At 42.5% G+C, this 20,187-nt stretch overlaps 1 protein-coding gene across 4 annotated transcripts in view; it reads right to left on the reverse strand.

The window, feature by feature from the left end:
• The window catches only part of ENPP6 (ectonucleotide pyrophosphatase/phosphodiesterase 6), a 168,202-nt gene that overhangs the window by 23,686 nt on the left and 124,329 nt on the right, over positions 1-20,187 (reverse strand). For all 4 annotated transcript variants that reach the window (XM_044387597.3, XM_057303421.1, XM_026508575.4 and 1 more), the window contains 3 exons: positions 10,071-10,182; positions 1,117-1,258; positions 207-386 (listed from right to left, as the gene is read on the reverse strand). In XM_044387597.3, coding sequence (XP_044243532.1) covers positions 207-386; positions 1,117-1,258; positions 10,071-10,182 — 434 coding nt within the window. The remainder of the gene's footprint in view (positions 1-206; positions 387-1,116; positions 1,259-10,070; positions 10,183-20,187) is intronic.

Raw genomic sequence — 20,187 nt, forward strand, 5'->3', positions numbered from 1 at the left:
GGAGGATGGGCTACTTGGCAGAGGGCAGGCGAGCAGCGCATAGGTCACGTGCCTCTGGAGGCCCAGCTCCCAGCACAGCTCTCTACTTCAGCACTAAAGCCCCAGGGCAAAGATGAAGTGCACGGTGATGGGAAGGAGGGCGTGTTCAGCTCCCTTCCCCTCACCCGACCCACCCGTCCTTCTCCGCCCCTCATGGTGCTCCTTGCCTCAGAGTGCTTCCCAGGGGCCGGCCAGAGGCTCACGACGGGTCCTCGGTCCTTCACTTGCTGCAGGTCATTCAGGCTGATGTACTTATTCAGCTCAATCACCTTGTCCATCCAGAAAATGTCAGTCATTCCATGATCTGAGAAGATGATGACGTTGAGGTGGTCCTGCAGCTCCCGCTCCTGTGGGCGGACAAAGGCCATCAGGACAGCGCCCAGACAAAGACGCACTCACTCTGGAAGGTCCTATAAACCAGTGTTTTAAACCGTAAGTTATAGGGAAAGGATACTTCCTCAGTCACCAACTGAATCGGCTACTGTCCTGCCCTGATGAGACCGGTGGGACATCAGCGCAGAAGCACTTCGGGGAGGGCAATGTGAAATCACGCTCCCTCTCCGGTAGTGCTGGAAATCATCCCTCCTGGCCTTGAGCTGCTCAAGCTACTTTCTCTGTTCTCATTTCCTTCGGCTCTTTCAGCAAACTTGTGTGGTAAGATGGGAGCTGTCACTCACCCATTTTACAGATGTGGAAAATAAAGCCCAGCAAAGTCTTCCCTTGAGAGTCATCCAGCAAGGGGGTGGCAGGGTCAGGGACAGAACCCAGGTCTGCTCTCCATGCCCGCCTGAACCTGGTTCACAGACTTACTAGGTGTGGTGAAGAACTGGGCCGTCCGGCCAGCTAAGCCAGGGAAGAATGCCAATCTGGTCATTCAGTCCTGCTGGACTGATCGTAAAACAAGGGATCGCCCGGTAGCTGACGAGGGGTTGTATGAAGAAAAGAGACCCATCCCAGCCTGGTGCTGGCCTCATCCGCTAACAGCAGTAAGAAGAAGGTGTTGAGGGGCTATGACAGCCACGAAGGCAGAAAGTGACAAGAGGGAAGATCAGCCTCGTGGTCCTTGTTTTCAGTTACCTGGATCCACTTGGTCATGTACACCAGGACGGTGTCCACGGCCTTCAGGGCGTCCTTCCGCTGAGGCGACGAGGGGCCGTAGTGGTGGCCTTCCACATCAATGCGCTCATGGTATATGGCTGCCAGGTCGGCCCGGCCACTCCTGGAGGAAGCAGAGTGAGAGAGATGCGGTTGAGGGAGGCCCTCACCAGCTTTCTCCCCCTTCACTCAGCAGTCCTTTCTGAAGGCACTGGCGCCCCCAGATCCCTGGCCTGTGGGCCAGGCAAAGCTGACACCTTAAAATGAACAGTGATCTCCAAGGGGGAAACATAACTACTGCATCAAGTCGTGCCAGTCCTGAGCACCTCAGGGCAACGGTCAGGGAGCATGTGTACGGGGCATCTCTCCTCCGGCCTCATGGGGCATCGCTCGGTATGCACCAAGAGCTGGAAGGGGTGGTAACAGGCAGGGGACAGTTCTCAGAGCTCTACTCTCCCACCCGCTGTTGTCGTAAGATCAGAACAACGAGAAGCAATCATTCAAATAACAACTTCGATTATTGCTGGACCTGAAGGAACTATCTAAATAAAACAGCAGACTGTGTGTTTAACCGACTGGGAAGATTAGGAAGAAGCTTTAGGAGGGCACCCTGGGGGAGGCCAACAGGTTAGTGTTCAGGGCCTGCTGTCAGCGGACACTTCTATGGGGACATTTATTCTATGAAGGGTCATCTCCAGTGTGGACATAGATTGAATTCTAACAGTGACCATACTTCGGGGGGTCCCAGGAAGACCCTGGTTCTGGAAAAACTCTCCTTCTTGGCCAGAGTGCTGATGACACTGATAATGGCAGAGCACTGATAACCCAAGCCCTGGATGCTGGCCTGAGAATGACCAGGAACTAGTGATTGCAACTGATGTAGGAGGCCTGCGGAGGCAGGGAGGGAGGGGAGAAAAATGCCGTGGAATACACCCCCCTCCACACAGTGCTTTCCCCCATCCCTCCCTCCCCAGCTCGAGCTTGCCCCACGACTCCCCCTAGAGCCCCCGAACAGAACAATGGTCAAGATGCCGACCATGCTGACGATGGGAGCAGTAACAGTAACCGACAAGAGCTGACGCCGTGCAAGAGAACTTACAGCTGATTCCTTTGCTTGGACTTTACAAGAGCTAATAATCAATACTCTCGGTGGATTGCCTGATTTCTCTTGAAAAACTGTATTTTAAAGGCACACACACAAACGAGATGGCGTGGTGTCTCCCGATGTGGCTGCCCCAGCACTGGGAACAGGAGCAGTGAAAGAATGTGTGTCCTCAGAGCCTGCTGTGCCTCGGGTCTTGCAATTGCAGAGGAGGGAGAAGCGCCTCTCAGGAGGTCAGAGAGTGTGGTTCGCACGGGCAGAGTTAAACACAGCTCCACTCATCCTCCAGGTCTCAGAGCAGATGGTGCCCCTTCCAGAAGTCGGCTCTGATGCCGCAGGCTCAGCTGGGAGGCCCTCCGGAGCCCCTGGGCCACTCCAGACTCATCTCCTGGTCACGCTCTTCCACGCCGGCCTGTAGCGGCCTGCTGATGTTCCTTCCCCCCTCTAAGCTGTGACGTTCTTTAGGGGGACGGCCATTCGTCCTCCACTGTCTCTCAGCTGTAGCCTGCTGTATTCGGCATACAGTAGGAGCTCTATAATGATCAGATGAAAGTGTACTAATAGTAAGTGCTCCATAAATGACAGTTGCTCTGGGTCAGGCACTATTTTGAAGGCTTTTCATTCATCATTTAATCCTCACAGCAACCCTTTCAGATAGGAAGGCACTGAACAGAGAGCTCGATACAGTTGCCTGCATCACACAGCCAGTGAGGGATGGAGCCAGGACTCCAACCCACATTGGGCTGACTCCAAAACCCTGACCACAGCCACCAAGAACTCAATGGCCCACACCAATGGGGCAGCATTCTGCTTGAACTTCTTGTGGAAATGGTCCTTATTCTCTTGTAAGAATCTCACCCTTCTCGACGGATAGCGCTCCACGTCTGTGGGCTGGATGTGTCTCAGATTTCTGGAACTCCCGTGTGAAGCCTCCATATAGAAAAGCATCTGTACATTTTGTAGGTGGGGAAACAGGCCAGAAAGGATTCTAGGACTTGCTCGAGGTCTCACAGACATAGCTACAAGTGGAAACGTGAATCTCCCAGATCAGAACATTCTACCAGCCTGGGCTTTTGAAAGTCCACATCTACTCCATTCACGGCCCTGGGGATGGTTTCCAGAGGACAGTCTGCCTAGCGTCTCCCTTCCTTACGGTCATACTTGCCAAGGGCACTCCCTTTAATGACCCTGTGGTGGTCGACTGTGTACCCTGAGGGCACTTCATTTACAGTTTTGGGAGCACATTGGTTTCAAGTTACTGAAATTGCTAGTCACGTGTTTTCTCTTTTTAGAACAAAACAAACTGGCCTTTCTTGAATAAATACCATTACCACCCTCCTCCACAACGGGGATTGGGTCAGGTGTTTTTCAAAAGTGATATTATCATTATTCACACTCGCTAATCTGTGAATGACTCATCCATCTATAGACAGCAGAGAACAAAAAGTCACTGCAGGGTCCCGCAAGTGTGTGGGCGGTGGGTACATTTCTCGCTAGGTAATGGCATTTTCATACACATCCTTAAACTTCTGTGAGGCCCGTGTTCGCTGCACGGATAAACTAATGAACATAATGGAAACTTTCATCACATCTTTCCCTCCGATGGGCCTCAGCCTTTAGCTGCTTTATGCACTTGCCTCTGTAGCTGCCCAGATGTGCACACTCACGCAGCGTGCCCCGTGTTCAAGTGTGCACACTTCCAGCGTGGGGCTTGCATGGGGGAAAACTGCACAAACAGGCTGACCATTGCATTCAAGTTCAATGACATGCTTTTAGGTCACTGCGTTGTAGACACTTCCCTTAACGCAGCAGCCACCATATCTACAAATCTCTGTGTGATCGGGGAGCCAGTGTCACAGATTTACCTGATGGCTTTCTTTGAAGAAGCTGTCAATCCCAGGTGCCAGGAACACTGGATTTGAGATGCTGGCGACTCAGGGATTTATGCACATGCCTTTGGAAAAGACTTCTAGGTTGGAGTTTCGTCGATTCATTAGAGACCCGAGTCTTCAAGGGCAGAGCGCTCTTGCCTGTTTGGAGTTTAGAGGACGGATTCTTGGTCGCCAGCTGTTTCCCACATGGATCTGGTCTCCATCACAGGTCAGCTCATTTGTAATGGAGCAGCTGGGTGAGGAGCGATGGGTGGAAATGCCTGCAGACTTGTTGTTGGCCATTTATAATTTATAGCTTTAGGGGTCCAGGAACTGAGCCAAAAGGACATGTGGCTGTTGGCCCAGTACTTGAGAGCTGCGAGGAGCCCCCAGCCCTAGGGTTTCAGGGACACCCAGGTCCCCCATCATCTTAGGATGCTGTCCAGATCTCTTTTCAGTGTAAAAGTTCATGACCTCACATTCATTTTCTTTACTGATGTGAGTTGGAAAGAGAAGATTTAGGGAGAGAGAAATGGGGGACAATTCAAAGGGATGGTTGAAGATATCAACTGTTAAGAAGAATGATCCAAAACTTAGAAATTAGGCCCCCAAAACAGCTGCCTGTTGTTCCTGTGTGCTACAAGAGTGGTGTCTAAGAAACCTGCTTACAGGTCACCAGACTCTATGACCAACTCGAGCCTGGACTGTGTAAACTTAGTTGTTAACCTGTCAGAAATCAGTAAGATGAAGGTTATTTTTGCCTGATGGAGAAGGCAGTCCCAAAGATCATGGTCTGATTGTCCTCTAGTCACGAAGCATTTCTGCATCTCACGATAATCGTATGCCGTCATCCTCCATCATTCTTTTCCTTCGTGTGTGTGTTTCTCATATTCTCCATTTAACCAGCCTGGTCATTCCTGGATTCCCTCAGCAATAAAGTAATTTGAACTTCGGCATAATTCTCATATATGTATATATTGAGCACATGACACAGGCTTAATTTTGAAAATTATACTTTGATGAGGCATTGGAATTAGACAAATCTGGGTTCAAAGATGTGACCCTCGGGGCACCTGGCTGGCTCAGTTAAGCATCTGCCTTCGGCTCAGGACATGATCCCAGGGTCCTGGGATCGAGCCCCGTGTCGGCCTCCATCCTCGGCAGGAAGCCTGCTTCTCCCTCTCTCTCTGCTGCTCCCCCTGCTTGTGCTTTTTCACTCTGTCAAATAAATAAAATCTTTTTTTTTAAAGATTTTATTTATTCATTTGACAGAGAGGGAAACAGCCAGCGAGAGAGGGAACACAAGCAGGGGGAGTGGGAGAGGAAGAAGCAGGCTCCCAGCAGACGAGCCCGACGTGGGGCTCGATCCCAGAACTCCAGGATCACGCCCAGAGCCGAAGGCAGATGCTTAACGACTGAGCCACCCAGGCGCCCCACAAATAAATAAAATCCTAAAAAAAAAAAAAAAGGTGTGAACCTTGCTATCCTAGAGGTCTCAGAAGAACAGCAGAAATATCTGGAAGCCTCGATGTGCCATGTGAAGAATCTCCACAGAGGGCTACACTGGGTATGAAATGAGCTAATGTTTGAAAAGTGCTTGACATATGGCCAAATGGAGGCAAAGGGAAGAAGATGCCTTCCATCTCTCTCTTCCTTCCAGATGCCCCTGGATGGTTTTTGCTTGTGCACTGAGCCCCTTCCCTCAGAGTCCATGGGGAGGAGGGACAAAGGCCAGGACATTTGCAACCAGCTGCCCCATGGTCTGTGGGAAGAACCATCTCGTCATCTGTCCCACTCCTTCATAGGCACCAGCCTCCACTGAGGTTCTGGGATCCTAAAGGAATTCCTTTGGAGCTGTTTTCCATAACCTGGAGCTTGACAATGGACAGTAGCTGTGTCCACTGCTCCCATGGCCCAGGTGTTACTTAATCAACCCTTTAGAGAGGCTGCATCAGGCAGTCCGCTGGGAGCAGCCTCCTGGTCCCTCCAGGCAGTCAGGGCTGCATGTGGCTGTCACCGCAGTCATGGCTGCTGCCGTGCACCCTGTCCCCCAGATGAACTACTCATGCCCCTTTTCCTGCCCGCCGAAGCACTACAAACAGAACTTCCAGGAGGATGGATTAAGCGATGTGATCACAAAGTGCTTTCTGTTGTGGCTGTGTGGACAGGGATGTTGCCTCGCTGTCCCCGTGTGGTGGCATGGTACATAGCATGCCCGGGGCTGGGGCTGTGTGCTGCTGAACACGTCAAGCAGTGAGCAGCCCACAAAGGCTGCCAGTCCACCTCAGGCCCTCATGAGCCCCAGGCCCAGCACAGCCCCACAGGGGAGCCTTGCTAAGGAGCCATCCCCTACACCCTCTCCGTCTGATTCGGTTTCAGGGTGCCTTAGAGGTATGGGTGCAGACCAGGAGGAGAGCCGTGAAGTTGACTCTGAACTGTCCAGGCGATTCTCACTCAGAACTGGGCTCCGGCTCCACCACCCACTAGCTGTGTGCGGCCTGAGGCAACGTACTTAGTTTTGGGAGAATCAGCCGGCTCCGTGTAAGGGGGAGGACGACACCTGTGTGATACAGCAGACGGAACAGCAGAATGGGTCAATGGCAAGAGCGCCTTTGACCCAATGCTAGCAGATGGGTGCTGAAGACCCGAATTCTCCTCGCCTTCTCCTTTCGTCTACACTAGAGGCCGTGCAGGTGCGAGGCGGCATCTACCCTGGATATGGCCCGGGTCAGTAAAGCTTTAGGAGCACCGGATGGCAATGCCCAGGTCAAACATGGAAACTGGACTAGCCCTTCCTATTGACTGTGTGGCTTCTTGGCTGAGCTGGACTCTTTGCCGAAAGGCTGTCCCTAGGTCATTCTTAACTGCCTTCTGGAAAAGTGTATCTATCCTGCATCCCATTCTCTCTGCCTCTCAGACTAATAGCAGAGTGGACAAAGACACCCTATAAGCAGTACTGATCAGGAGAAATGTGTGTGTGTGCCCACACGCACGTGCATGCCTGTGTTTGCACACTTGTGTGAACTCTAAGCACTCTTCAAATTATAGCTAGGAATTTGAGATACAGCCAAACAGAAGCCAAGAGATAAGCTATAGGGTCTAAAACTTGCTCCTTCTTTTGGGGCCATCTGATGGAAAGATAAATAATTAATACATCTTTGCCTAAACACACACACCAAGGGAATTCATAATTCCTTTGAGTCAGATTCTTACATGAATAAGCTGGTACATGTAAAGTGGTCTCCACCACGGTGTGCACGAATGTCAGCTCTTTACTCTACGTGTAAGAAGGTAATGAGACATGTTCCAAAAATGCATAGGTCGGGGGTGCTTGGGTCGCTCAGTCGGCTAAGGGTCCGACTCTTGATTTCGGCTCAGGTCATGATCTCAGGGTCATGAGACTGAGCCTGGCGTTGGGCTCTGTCCTGGGTGTGGAATCTGCTTAAGATTCTCTCTCCCTCTCCCCATCCCTGCTAGAGAGAGAGAGAGAGAGAGAGAGAGAGAGAGAGAGAAAGAAAGAAAGAAAGAAAGAAAGAAAGAAAGAAAGAAAGAAAGAAAGAAAGAAAGGGAAGGGAAGGGAGGAAGGAAGGAAGGAAGGAAGGAAGGAAGGAAGGAAGGAAGGAAGGAAGGAAGGAAGGAAGGGAGGGAGGGAGGAAGGTGCATAGATTGGGTAAAGAAGGTGCCTTCTTTTTCTTTGCAAGAGAGCCTAACTCATCTTACAATTTCCACAGGCAATAGGTATCATCTGGCCTAGGGTTTTTCTTCTCTTTCTTCTCTGTCTCATTTCAAGCCCTGACTAGTTTTAGAAATGATGGCTCTCCGTCTTTCCAACCACTATTCACAGGGGCTGTTTCTGGTGGCCCTGTTAACTTTGACAGTATGAAGACCCCACCAGACAATTGTACCGGCCTGATTCCATCCTGCCTAGGACTCCACTGCCCGACTGCAGAAGCATCACTCACTGGTGGATTATGTGAATGCCGTCCCCTGGAGCTCAAGGCCATTTACGCAGACTGCAACGTGAATGGTGTCAATTGAGCAATGTGGTAGCACCAGGTCACACCAGATAGAGGCCTAGCCCAGGACCACTTTCCTGGGCCTCCAGTTCTTTGTAGCCTTTTCTGTCTAGGAGAGCCCAATGCCTTTGCTAAATACACACACACACACACACACACACACACACACACACACACACGATACACACACGTACATATACATACTACCACCCCACTCCCGCCATGACCCTCCCCCTTTCTAAATGCTGTGCTCTGAGGTAAAGATGTTATTCCCCAGTGTTCCATAGCTTTGTCATGTTGCTTGAAAAGGGAAAAAGAAAAACTTCTCTAGAAACAGAGAAACAGAAACTTCTCTAGGAAATGGAGCCCAGCACTCCTTCCTCCAGCATGCTGCATGCCTCAGGACAAGGAGTTGTATACTGTGGGGGACCATTCAACTGTCAAGGCAAGAAGAATGTGAAAAAGATTACACTCCCAAATAGAGTGTTGGGTTATTTGGAGGTATTTGTATGACAACTATGTTCTCAATGTTCATCTTTAGCATGGCAAAAGGCTGAAGGGGTGGCCAGCATTTTGGATGTGTTGGAAACACCACTGTATAGACACAGAGCTATTCCAAAGTTCCAGCTCTGCTCTTCTGCTTTGCACAAACTAATTTGTAACACAATATTCCAGTTCACGATATTCGTGTGTGTGGTTTTCCAGCACTTGTGGGCAAGGAAAAGAAAGTAGAGTCGGTAGGAGGCAGGATCATATAACACACATGATTTACAAGCCATATGTTGAAGAATATTGATTCAGTAGTTAATAATATTTATTTAAAGTTCATTCCAGACGCTGTCCCTTCCCTCTTCCCTCCAGAAAAAAATCTAAACTTTAAAATTTGTTACATCTCCATTTTTAAGTATTTCAAACCTATTTCCTCTCCAATCTGTCAGAGCTTGAACCTTCCTGTGCCTCAAAGGCCCATCTAGGTAGGTTTCATGGAAGTGGAATTATTCTAAGAAGCAATGAAGGGAGGGGTATTGTTTTTTCCTTGTATAGTTCTGTGGGCGTGACTGCTGCTCCCTGCAATGTTTGGGATGGCGATGACAAGAATGGGATTCATAATTGGTCAACTCTGTATCTGGGGCAATCTTAGCTAGAGGCCAATCCATGTGGTTACTGCTGGTGAGCTGTACACAGTGCCTAGGATATGGTGGCCCTCAGAGGCTGCCCAGCTCTTCCTCCTGGGAGGATAACGGTCCCTCCCTGGTCTCCAAACTGATTATTATGGGTCTTCTGCCTTGACCCCACCCAGGAGACCCACTCAGCAGCCAAGGTGACCTCAAATCCAGCCCTGGAAATATGAGAGCCCCCAATGAGAGTCTCCCATCTTGACTTCCACATCTAGTGACTTCTGAGGCTGCCTTGAGGCTTTCTCCTGACCTTTCTTGTTGACCATTAATGATTTCTGCATTTTTAAAATTCTGTGTCATTGTTCCATGTGGGAGGAAAAAAAGGCTCTATGTTCTAAAATGCTAACGTGTTTTGTACAATGCCAAGAAGAGGGTAGAGTAGGCAATTTTTTCTATTTATTTCACCACAGATCCCCCCTTCTAGCCAAATAATAACATTTTCTGAAATACAAGCATTCACTAAATCTCAATTAGAGAGATGTTGACATTCATATTGCTACTCGATTGTCCATCAATATAAAGAAGAAAGTCCCAAACCTTTGTGGATTTTCTTGCTCTCGATTCAACATTCACGAAGAGTGCCCCTACCTGAAATGACTCACTCACAATTATTCTCTTGTAGTAGTTAACAGTCACCATGCAAGAGATTCACCACATCTCTGGGACATTATTCCACCTGTACCAAGCTTTCTTAATCCACTGTAGCACTCATTCTTGGTCCTGGAAACAATGAAGAACAATGGTATGGCTAAAACTTTGGGACACTTACTTGAGGGAGTCAAGAGCATCGCTGACTGCATTGGCAAAATTGATATCCGTTGGGACGTTTTTATATTCTAGGCAGTAGGTAGGTCTGACCCCAAGAATCTCAACCTCACAGCCTAAGAAGGAAAAAGATAGTAAATGGTTACTTTCTTTAATAATTAAGGTCAGTTTTTGAGCTTATTTCAGGAAGCAAACACCACTAGTCAACATATTTAACTGTAATTTTGTTTAACTGGAGCAGATGTTCTCTTCCTATGCGACACTGGCGTCCCATGATGGGGACTAGCAAAATGGGTTAATGTTGTCTTTCCCAATTTGAAACAAAATTAATTCATACACAGAAAGGTCTCAATTAAAACTTTTTCCCATAGATTTTTCATAACTGCTAAGGCTTCTAGTGTGTCTTTGTCTATTCTAAAATCAAGTATTAGGTAGTATCTGATTAGTCCTGGAATAATAAATATTTCAGTAGTCTAACTGGACTTAGAAATACCGCACTAAATTAGCAAACCTAAAAATCACTGAATTAAAGCAAGGATTCTGAGACGTGACTTTGCCTCTCCCAAAATGAAGTAAAAGGGTATTTTTAAAGATTTTATTTATTTATTTTAGACATAGAGAGCACGTGAGGGTAGAGGGAAGAGCAGAGGGAGAGGGACAAGCAGACTCCGTGCTGAGCTCAGAGCCCGACGTGGGGCTTGATCCCATGAGCCTGAGATCATGACCTGAGGCAAAATCAAGAGTCAAAGGCCCAACCGACTGAGCCACCCAGGCACCCCAAAATGAAATAAAGAGTTAAGGGCATTCAGATGTTAGGAGCTTCTATGGCCTCAGCTTCACTGCCCCAGATCCCTGGACAAGTAGAAGTAGTTGTTCTGAGGAAGAGACACCAACCTTATTATCAAAATATAGGGCAGGAGAAGGATGAGCAAGTCTCAGTTTAAGTTAGTTGAGTATCATTGGGCACCAGCTATGAACTAGTCACTGTGTTCAGACATAGTGGAAACAAAAACGTGTCAGTCAGGGTCTCTATCCTGGAGCATCCCAGAATCTAGTCTAGTGGGAGGAGACATTTAGGGGAAAAGTGTAATATGTGAAGTCTAAAATGAGATGCACACTTACTGGTGTGGGAACTCAGACAAGGGGCATTTCCTTGAGGGATTATTTCTTCCTGGAAGCCTTCCTTGGACCCCCAGGCTGGGCTCAGTCTTATAGACTGCATTTGGCCAATGTGTCAGGGGATGGAGGTGGAGAAGGAAGGGACGTCCCAAGCAAAGAGAGAAGCAGAAGCAAAAGTTCGGAGATGAGAAACAAGGTTAGTGTGGGGAACTATACACAAAATAAAGTTCTGGACAAGAGATGTCAGGAGACAAGATAGTGAGCATCCTTATAGCCCAGAGAAAATGATTTCTCAAGGTAGAGGTAAGTAAAGTGGGACAAGTTGGGAGTAGGGGGGAAAGGACTGTCTCTGTCAGGAAATGCATTAAACCCACTCCTGAGGATACCTGCTAGTCCGTTACAGCTCATTTATAAGAAGGTGGAGCAGCCTCCAAGAATTCCTTAGCAAATCCAGCACACCATAGCAAATATGAGTGCTCTGTGGGAGAACCCATCTCTCTCTGCCCGGTAGCTTGGGAGAACAAGGGCTATTTAGGACAATTTAGATAGGCCTAGAAGGCAGGCAGCTCCCCTTCCAAAGGTTTTTTTGTTGAGTAAGATGATTAGGCTAGATGACCCAAGAGTAAATCCTGCCAATGGGTTATTGAAAAAGATTCATTATGGTAAGAAATGCCAGTGGGGGGGGGCACCTGGGTGGCGCGGTCATTAAGCGTCTGCCTTCAGCTCAGGGCGTGATCCCAGCATTCTGGGATCGAGTCCCACATCAGGCTCCTCCGCTAGGAGCCTGCTTCTTCCTCTCCCACTCCCCCTGCTTGTGTTCCCTCTCTCGCTGGTTGTCTCTGTCTCTGTCAAATAAATAAATAAATAAAATCTTTAAAAAAAAAAAAAAGAAATGCCAGTGGGATCTTGACCAGTTATAGCACTTTAGACATGTGTTTCATTTGTTGAAGGTTATTTGTGAATGTTTTTTGTTCTTGCAAAGCTGTTTACTCAACTATGTATGAAGGCCATTCTTTGCATCTACTCTGTGCTCAGTATCAGTGTTCAGAAGCAAATAAAACACTGCCTATCTTTCAAAACTTTAATGGCCTTATATAGTATGGTCAGGTATCTGCTTCTGGCATACCTGGTACATGGGATATCGTGAGTTTGCAAGTAATGGAATTTTGAACATGGTTTTGGCAGATAAAAGAAACACACCTTTTTATGTTTGCACAGTAATATCAAACAACAAGTATTTCTGTGTAATAAATAAGAATTATGTTGGTTAATATTATCAATCATATATTCTCTTAATCATTTTATTGGATTAAAGTGAATCTGGACTTAACACTGCCATAGCGATATAGTTCACCTAAGAAATTTACCCTTTCTTCAAGTTAAAGGAGGATAAAACAACTTTTTATTGATTAGTTACATGTAGAATTCTATAGTAAAGATAGAACATGTGGCAAAGTAGATCCATTTTTTTATTTTTATTTTTTATTCTTAAAAATTACAATGAACTTTAACTCATTCCAGAACCATAGCAGCATCTACTAAAGGCTAAGGGTAGGACAGGAGAACGGAGACAAATTTCCCTCAAGTACACAAACGCTCCACTGAGTGCAATGCAACAGCTCATCAACGGCTAGGGACAGAACATTAGAGGGACTTCCAAGCTGCAGAAAGTTGAGAACAATGCTAGAGAGAAAAAGAACTCAGTGATTCAAAAAGTAGGCAGCATAAACTTTCCATGTAAAGAACAGCGAGCTCTCCACTGGACAAATTCCAAAGCCTGATAAAGGGATAATCCTTATCTTCCCTCATGACATTTGAAACTGGTGGCAAAGTAAATCTAACTAAAGCTTCAGAAAACCCCAGACCCAGCTCAACTACAGATTAGACTGACTTAGCCTCCACCCTAAAGGCCTGGCATAGGAAGAGGCATGAATTTTTCTCAGGGAAAATATCATCTGCTACACAATCTACTGTTCTTTTTCATATAATGTTCAGCATATAATAAAAAATCATGAGATGTACTAAGAAGCAATAAAATGTGCCTCATAATTAAGAGAAAAATACTCAACAGAACCAGATCCGCAGACGACACAAATATTGGCCAGAAAGGGTAACCATAAAAGAAATTTCTTTAAGAGATTATTGACTATTTAAAGCAAAATGAAAAACAATATATTACAATATATATATTAAGTAAAACAGATGACAATAAGAATATAAAAAACATATAAGTGGACAAATGGCATTATAAAATGTTAAAAACTCCAACTTCATTGTGAAATAATATAATATTAATTCAGGGTAGAGCATGAATAAGTTAAGGATGCATGTTGGTATGTCTAGAGTAACCATTAGGGAAAAAAAACAATAAAATCTGAAATCAAGAGAAAATATAATAAAATTCTGAAAGTATTCAATTAATGGAAAAGAATACAAGAAATGAGCAACAGAGGAATAAAAACAGTTAAGACAAATTAAAAAATAATACAAAGATGTAGGCTTAAACCCAACCATATCAATAATTACATCAAATGTAAATGAACTAAATACTTTACTTAAAAGGTAAAGATAGTCAGACTAGATAAAAAATTAAGACCCAAATATATACTATACTATCTGTAAGAGAAAAAAATTTAAAATATAAATATACTGACAGGTTAAAAAGAAAGGGATGGGAAAAAGTTATACCATGTAACAATAAATATAAGCAGTTGATAGGGTTATAATTCAAAATAGATTTTTATAAAATATTAATTGATAGTGAAGATGAGCAACTAGAACGTTTATAATTTTCTGGTGGGAGAGTAAAATGATACGGCCGCTTTATAAAATTGTTCACCAGTTTCCTATAAAGTCAAATAGACATTACCCAATGAACCAGCAATTTCACCCCCCAGATACTTACACAAGAGGAATGAAAACATATGTCCACAAAAAGACTTGTACAAAACGTTCATGGTAGCCTTAGTTATAATAGCTCCAAACTGGAAATAACTATGCATAAATAGGAGAATGGAAAAACAATTTTTGATATATTTATGCTATGAAATACTACTCAACAGTGAAAAACAGTAAACTACTGATGCATGCCACACAGGGAATGTAACTCAAAAATCTTACAGTGAACTAAAGAAGGCAGATGCAGAAGAATATATATGGTGTGACACCATTTATATAAAGCCTGAGAATAGACAAAATGAATCTATGACAATACAAATCAGAAAACATTTGCTCCTGGGGACAGGGAGTGGTTGAAAGGAAGAATGACTATGGAAAAATGTTTTATCTTGATTTGGGTGGTAGTTACAGAGATGCATGCAATTTTAAAAATGCACCAAACTATACTCATATGATCTATCTATTTTATTGTATGTAAATTATCTCAAATATTAAATAATAATACAATTTAATGGAGTACCTTTAATATGCATAACACTGTATTAAAATGTGGATAATGTTCAATAAAGATGATATCGTACAAAGATTAATAATAATAATGACAATCTATTATTAACTTACTACTACGTACCAGTGTTAATACACTATACTTGGTATAAACTTTACGAATCCTGTAAGCTAATAGTCCCTCCATTGTACACACAAGGAACTGAGTCAGAAAAGTAAAGAGATTTCCCCATTCACAGGGCAAGCACAAGAAAAAGCTGACATTTGAATCTAGTTTTATCTGACTCCAAAACTTTTGGTATTATTTTAAAATGGTACCTGGCAATTTCAGACATACAAGGACAGAAATTATGTACCATAAAGATTTACTCAAGCTTACTGATTTTGACTCAAGTCAAAATAAAAGAATCCAAGAACGAAGATGGAGTTTTGAAATAAATAGCAGTAAACAATAATATGGCAAAACATAGTTAGATTAAGTAATAAATATTAATGTAGCTATGTGAAAATATTTTATTGAAAAATGAGGTGCATATTTAAAATCTTTTAATGTAATAGTCCGGATATAAAGTTCCAAATTATTTCAACAAAAACTGGGGGAGAGTGCCAGGGAAGGAAGGAAAAGCATTTTCATTGTTGCTGGAGGAAAGGAACGGTCAATATATAATGTTTCATTCTAGACACTGATTTAAAGATTGCAATATAGGGGTGCCTGGGTGGCTCAGCTGTGAAGCGTCTGCCTTCAGCTCAGGGCGTGATCCCAGGGTCCTGGGATAGAGCCCCACATCGGACTCCCTGCTCCACTGGGAGCCTGCTTCTTCCTCTCCCACTCCCCCTGCTTGTGTTCCCTCTCTCGCTGGCTGTCTCTCTGTCAAATAAATAAATAAAATCTTTAAAAAAAAGATATAGCTATATAAAGATATAGAGGATTTGAATTTTTTAATTCAAATTCAATTAATTAACATATAATGTATTATTAGTTTCAGAGGTAGAGGTCAGTGATTCATCAGTCTTATATAACACCCAGTGCTCATTACATCACATGCCCTCCTTAACGTCCATCACCCAGTGACCCCATCTCCCCACCCACCCCCCTTCCAACAACCCTGTTTGTTACCTATGATTGAGTCTCTTATGGTTTGTCTCCCTCTCTTATTTCATCTTGTTTTATTTAAAGATATAGAGGATTTGAATGTTAGTATCAATAAGCTGGATTCAATAGATACTGAAAATTTTTAATCTTATTATTACAGAATATTCAATATTATCAAACCTAACAGAAAACCTGATCAAATTCTGGTCCACAAAGAAAATCCCACCTCCAAAAAGCAGAAATTTTATAGGCCACCTTGCATATTATCTGACCACAAGTAATAAAATTAGGACTTAATCATAACAGTTAACTAAAAATAAATCCAGCTCCTTATTAATGAAAAAGAAAACCCTTATGTAACTTGATGTAAAGAGGAAATGAAACTTTCCCTGACGTGCTAGATATTAACCACAGTGAAAATTCTACTTTTCAAAACATCATGGGATGCATTTTCATTTAGTTCAGAAGCAAATCCGGAATGTTGCCATCACTGCTGCAATTTATTACTGTTGTAAAACTTCTTATCAAGGCAGTTAACAAGAAAAGAAAATAAAAAAATGAGTGCTGGAAACCAGAAGGCATGACTGAAGAGCTCATTGACAGGAACATTTTAAAAACATTTTGTCCATAACTCGTGGCAAAATACTCATATTGCTTCGTGACACACACAGAAACACACACGGCAGACACAAAAGTTTCACCAGACTATGAACAAAGCAGGCTAACACTTTCTTGTTCTATTCTATTCTGGTTTTTTAAATACTGATTAGAAATCCATAAATTGGTTTCACTGTACTCTATGGATCAATATCTGTGTTTGGAAAACACTAATAAGAGCCATATACCGAGGTGTGAGTTCTTGAGTCCCTCTTGTCCCTTGAAAATAGCGTTGTTAGGCGATATTTACACAATTTTTATTCTGTGCATGCTTCCCCTAGGCAAATCACTTCTAGGAACATATTCTAAGAAAGCTGTATATATAAGCATCTTTATTATGCTGTTATTTATAATATAAAATCAAGAAACAATTTAAATGTTTGGTAGAGTGGTATGGTTAAATTATATGCAGGCATTAAAATCATTATGTCATTTGTGTTTATTGGCATAATATTTTAGGGGAAAGGCTAGTAAGTGGTGTGTAAAGGATAATATCATTTTTATAAATATTTATTTTTTTATTTTTTAGATTTTAATTAATTAATTTATTTGACAGACAAAGAGAGAGTACAAGCAGGTGGAGCAGCAGAGGGAGAGAGAGAAGCAGGCTCTTCACTGAACAGGAAGCCTGTTGCAGGGCTCAATCCTAGGATCCTGGGATCATGGCCTGAGCCAAAGGCAGACACTTAACCAACTGAGCCACCCAGGTGTCCCATCATTTTTATAAATATTTAAAGCATATTTGTGTCCAAAAAGAGTGGAAATGAATGTAACATGAATGTAGGAAATGAATATAAGAAAATACTTCTGTATGAAAGACAAAGTGCTTTGCTGGCACTGCCTCTTTCCATCTTTTCCAGTTTGGAATGCACATTGTGAGGATGTGATCCCCAGACCTACAGCAGCCATCTTGAAACCATGAGGTAACGTATGAAGATAACAAATAAATACGCTAAAATGTAGCCAAAGGGTATAACAAGCCTGGGTTTTTAAAATGAAGTTGTTAAGCAGATGAACCCCATAAAGTACTTCTTGTAACGTGATGCAATTTCCCACGTGTGTATCCTTTGTTCACTATTAGCTAGATTTTCTAGTATTTGCCACAGACAATTCCTGACTGATTCAGAGGGATTATAGTTGACTTTTAATTCTTACCATTATTTATTGAATTGAACCAAGTTTACTAAAAATAAATGTTATTTTTGTAATAGGAAACCAAGAATGTACAATAGTTCTATTGCATTACCATCCGGTTTTTAAAAATTATAAATAATGCTGACACAAACATTCTTGTGCATATTCTTTGATGCACTCAGGCATGCATTTCTGTTGGAATATATGTATGAGTAGAATTGCTAGATTTGGGGTATGTATATGTTCAACTTAGTATATAATGCCAAAGAGTTTTCCCAAGCTGTTTTATTAGTTTGCCCCTACCAGCACTTTGTGAGACTTCCAGATACTCCATCCTTGCCATCACTTGGGTCGGTTTTTTTAATGAATCACTTTTTTCCATTTTGGTGGGTATGCAGTTATCTCATTGCAGTTTTATTGTGCATTTTTCTAATAAACAATAATGTTTAGTATCTTTACCTAGGTTTATTGACCATTGGGATATCCAGTTATGTAAAGTGGCAGCTCAAATATTCTAGAGTTTTCTATTGAGTTAACTGTTTTTTGTAGGAGTCATTCATATATTCCAGATACAAATTTCTTTTTGTTATACCTCCATCCACTCTGTGGATTTCTTTTTGCTCTTAATGACGTCCTTTCAAGAAGTTGCCAATTTTCAAGAAGTTCCCAAGAAGGTCTATTTTCTTCATCATTTTTCTATATTGTTATGCTATTTTTTTCCTGTTTAAGAAATATTTTTCTTACCCAAGGTCACGAAGGTATTATAGTCACCTATGTTTTCTTCTAGAAGCTTTATGTTTTACATTTTACCTTTAGATCTATAGTCCACCTGGAATTACCTAGAATTTTTATGGATAGTGTTAGACAGGAGTCTGAATATATATATATATATATATATATACACACACACATACACACACACATACATTCAATAGACATTTTATAACTTTTTGAAAAGATCATCTTTCATTACTTGCTCTGAAGTGTCTCCCTTGTCATAAATCAGGTATTGTGGGTCTGTTTCAAGAATATATAAAGTAGGGACGGGCCTATGTGGCACAGTCAGTTAAATGTCCAACTCTTAGTTTTGGCTCAGGTCCTCATCTCAGTTTCATGAGATGGAGCCCTGGGTAGGACTCAGTGCTCAGCACGGAGTCTGCTTCAGATTCTCTCTCCCTCTCTCTCTGCCCCTCCTTCTCATGCTCTCTCTCTCAAATAAATACATCTTTAAAAAAAAAAGAATATCTAAACTTTACTCTTAGTCTATTTGTCTACTCTTGTATAAATACCACTTTGTGTTCATTTTTGTAGTTTTAAAATGTCCATATTTAATGGGGTAAATCTTCCAGTTTTATTCGTTTGACTCAAGATTGTTTTTGCTATTCTTGATTCTGCATTTCCATATAAATTTACGAGTTGACCTGTCAATTCACACACAAAATTTACACACACACACACACACACACACAAGCTGCTGGAATTTTGATTGGGATTACACTGAATCTATAGATAAGCTTTGGGAAAGTTTATATAATATTAAGATTTCCAATTCATTAACATAATACATTCCTCCACTTTTTAAGGTCTTTTTACATTTCTCTAAATTTTCTAAGTTCTCAAGCCATTTTTGTTAGATTTATTCCTTTATTTTTTTTGTTTTGATTCTATTGTAAATGATATATTTTTTTAAGATTTTATTTATTTGACAGAGAGAGAGAGAGAGAGAACATGCACAAGCAGGGGGAGCAGCAGGCAGAGGGAAAAGCAGGTTCCCCACTGAGCAGAGAGCCCGACGCGGGGCTCGATCCCAGGACCCTGGGATCATGATCCGAGCTGAAGGCAGACGCTCAATCAACTGAGTCACCCAGGCGCCCCAATGATATTGGTTTTTAAATTTCATTTTCTAATTTTTTGTTCCTAGTATAGATAAATACAATAGTTTTAAAATATTGACCTTATAGCAAAAGACTTACCTCAGTAACTCTAAACGTGAATTCTTTTGGATTTTTGCAGAGTCATACAGAATAATGACAATCCTTTTTCTTCTTTTTGTTTTATTTTTATCCTTGCCCTCCCCATCACATCCCCCAACTGGATAGGACCTCTAAATATAATTTTGAATAGAAGTTATGATAGGCGGCATCCTTATCTCATTCCTGAACACATTTTCTATCAACTATTATGTTTGCTATAGGGTTTTTGGTAGATATTCTTTTTCAGATTAAGGAGGTATTTTACTAGTTACCCAAGTTCATTCTAATAAATTCCAGTTTCATTTACTAAGGTTTTTTTTTTTTTTAATGAATGATTGTTGATATTTATCAAATAGTTTTTATGTATCTACTAAGATGATCAAAATTTTTTTAACTTTTATTCTGTTGCTGTTGAGAATTACATTGATAGATTTTAAAATACGAAACCTATCTTTAATTTCTGTAATAAACCCAATTTGGTTGGCATATATTATTCTATTTGTGTATTGGTTGATTCAGTTTACAAATATTTTGTTTAGAATTTTTATACCTATGTTCATGAAAAAGGCTGTCCTATAATTTAACTTTCTTTTAATAGTCTTGCCACATTTTAGTATCAAGCTTATACTGACTTCATTATGGATGTGATTTAGCATTATACATTCTCTGAAAGAGTTTGTGTAAGATTGGTGTTACTTTTCTCTTACATGTTTGAAAACTTCACTAGTGGAGGCATCTAA

Source organism: Ursus arctos, unplaced genomic scaffold (assembly GCF_023065955.2).
Source record: "Ursus arctos isolate Adak ecotype North America unplaced genomic scaffold, UrsArc2.0 scaffold_27, whole genome shotgun sequence".
Classification (NCBI taxonomy): domain Eukaryota; kingdom Metazoa; phylum Chordata; class Mammalia; order Carnivora; family Ursidae; genus Ursus; species Ursus arctos.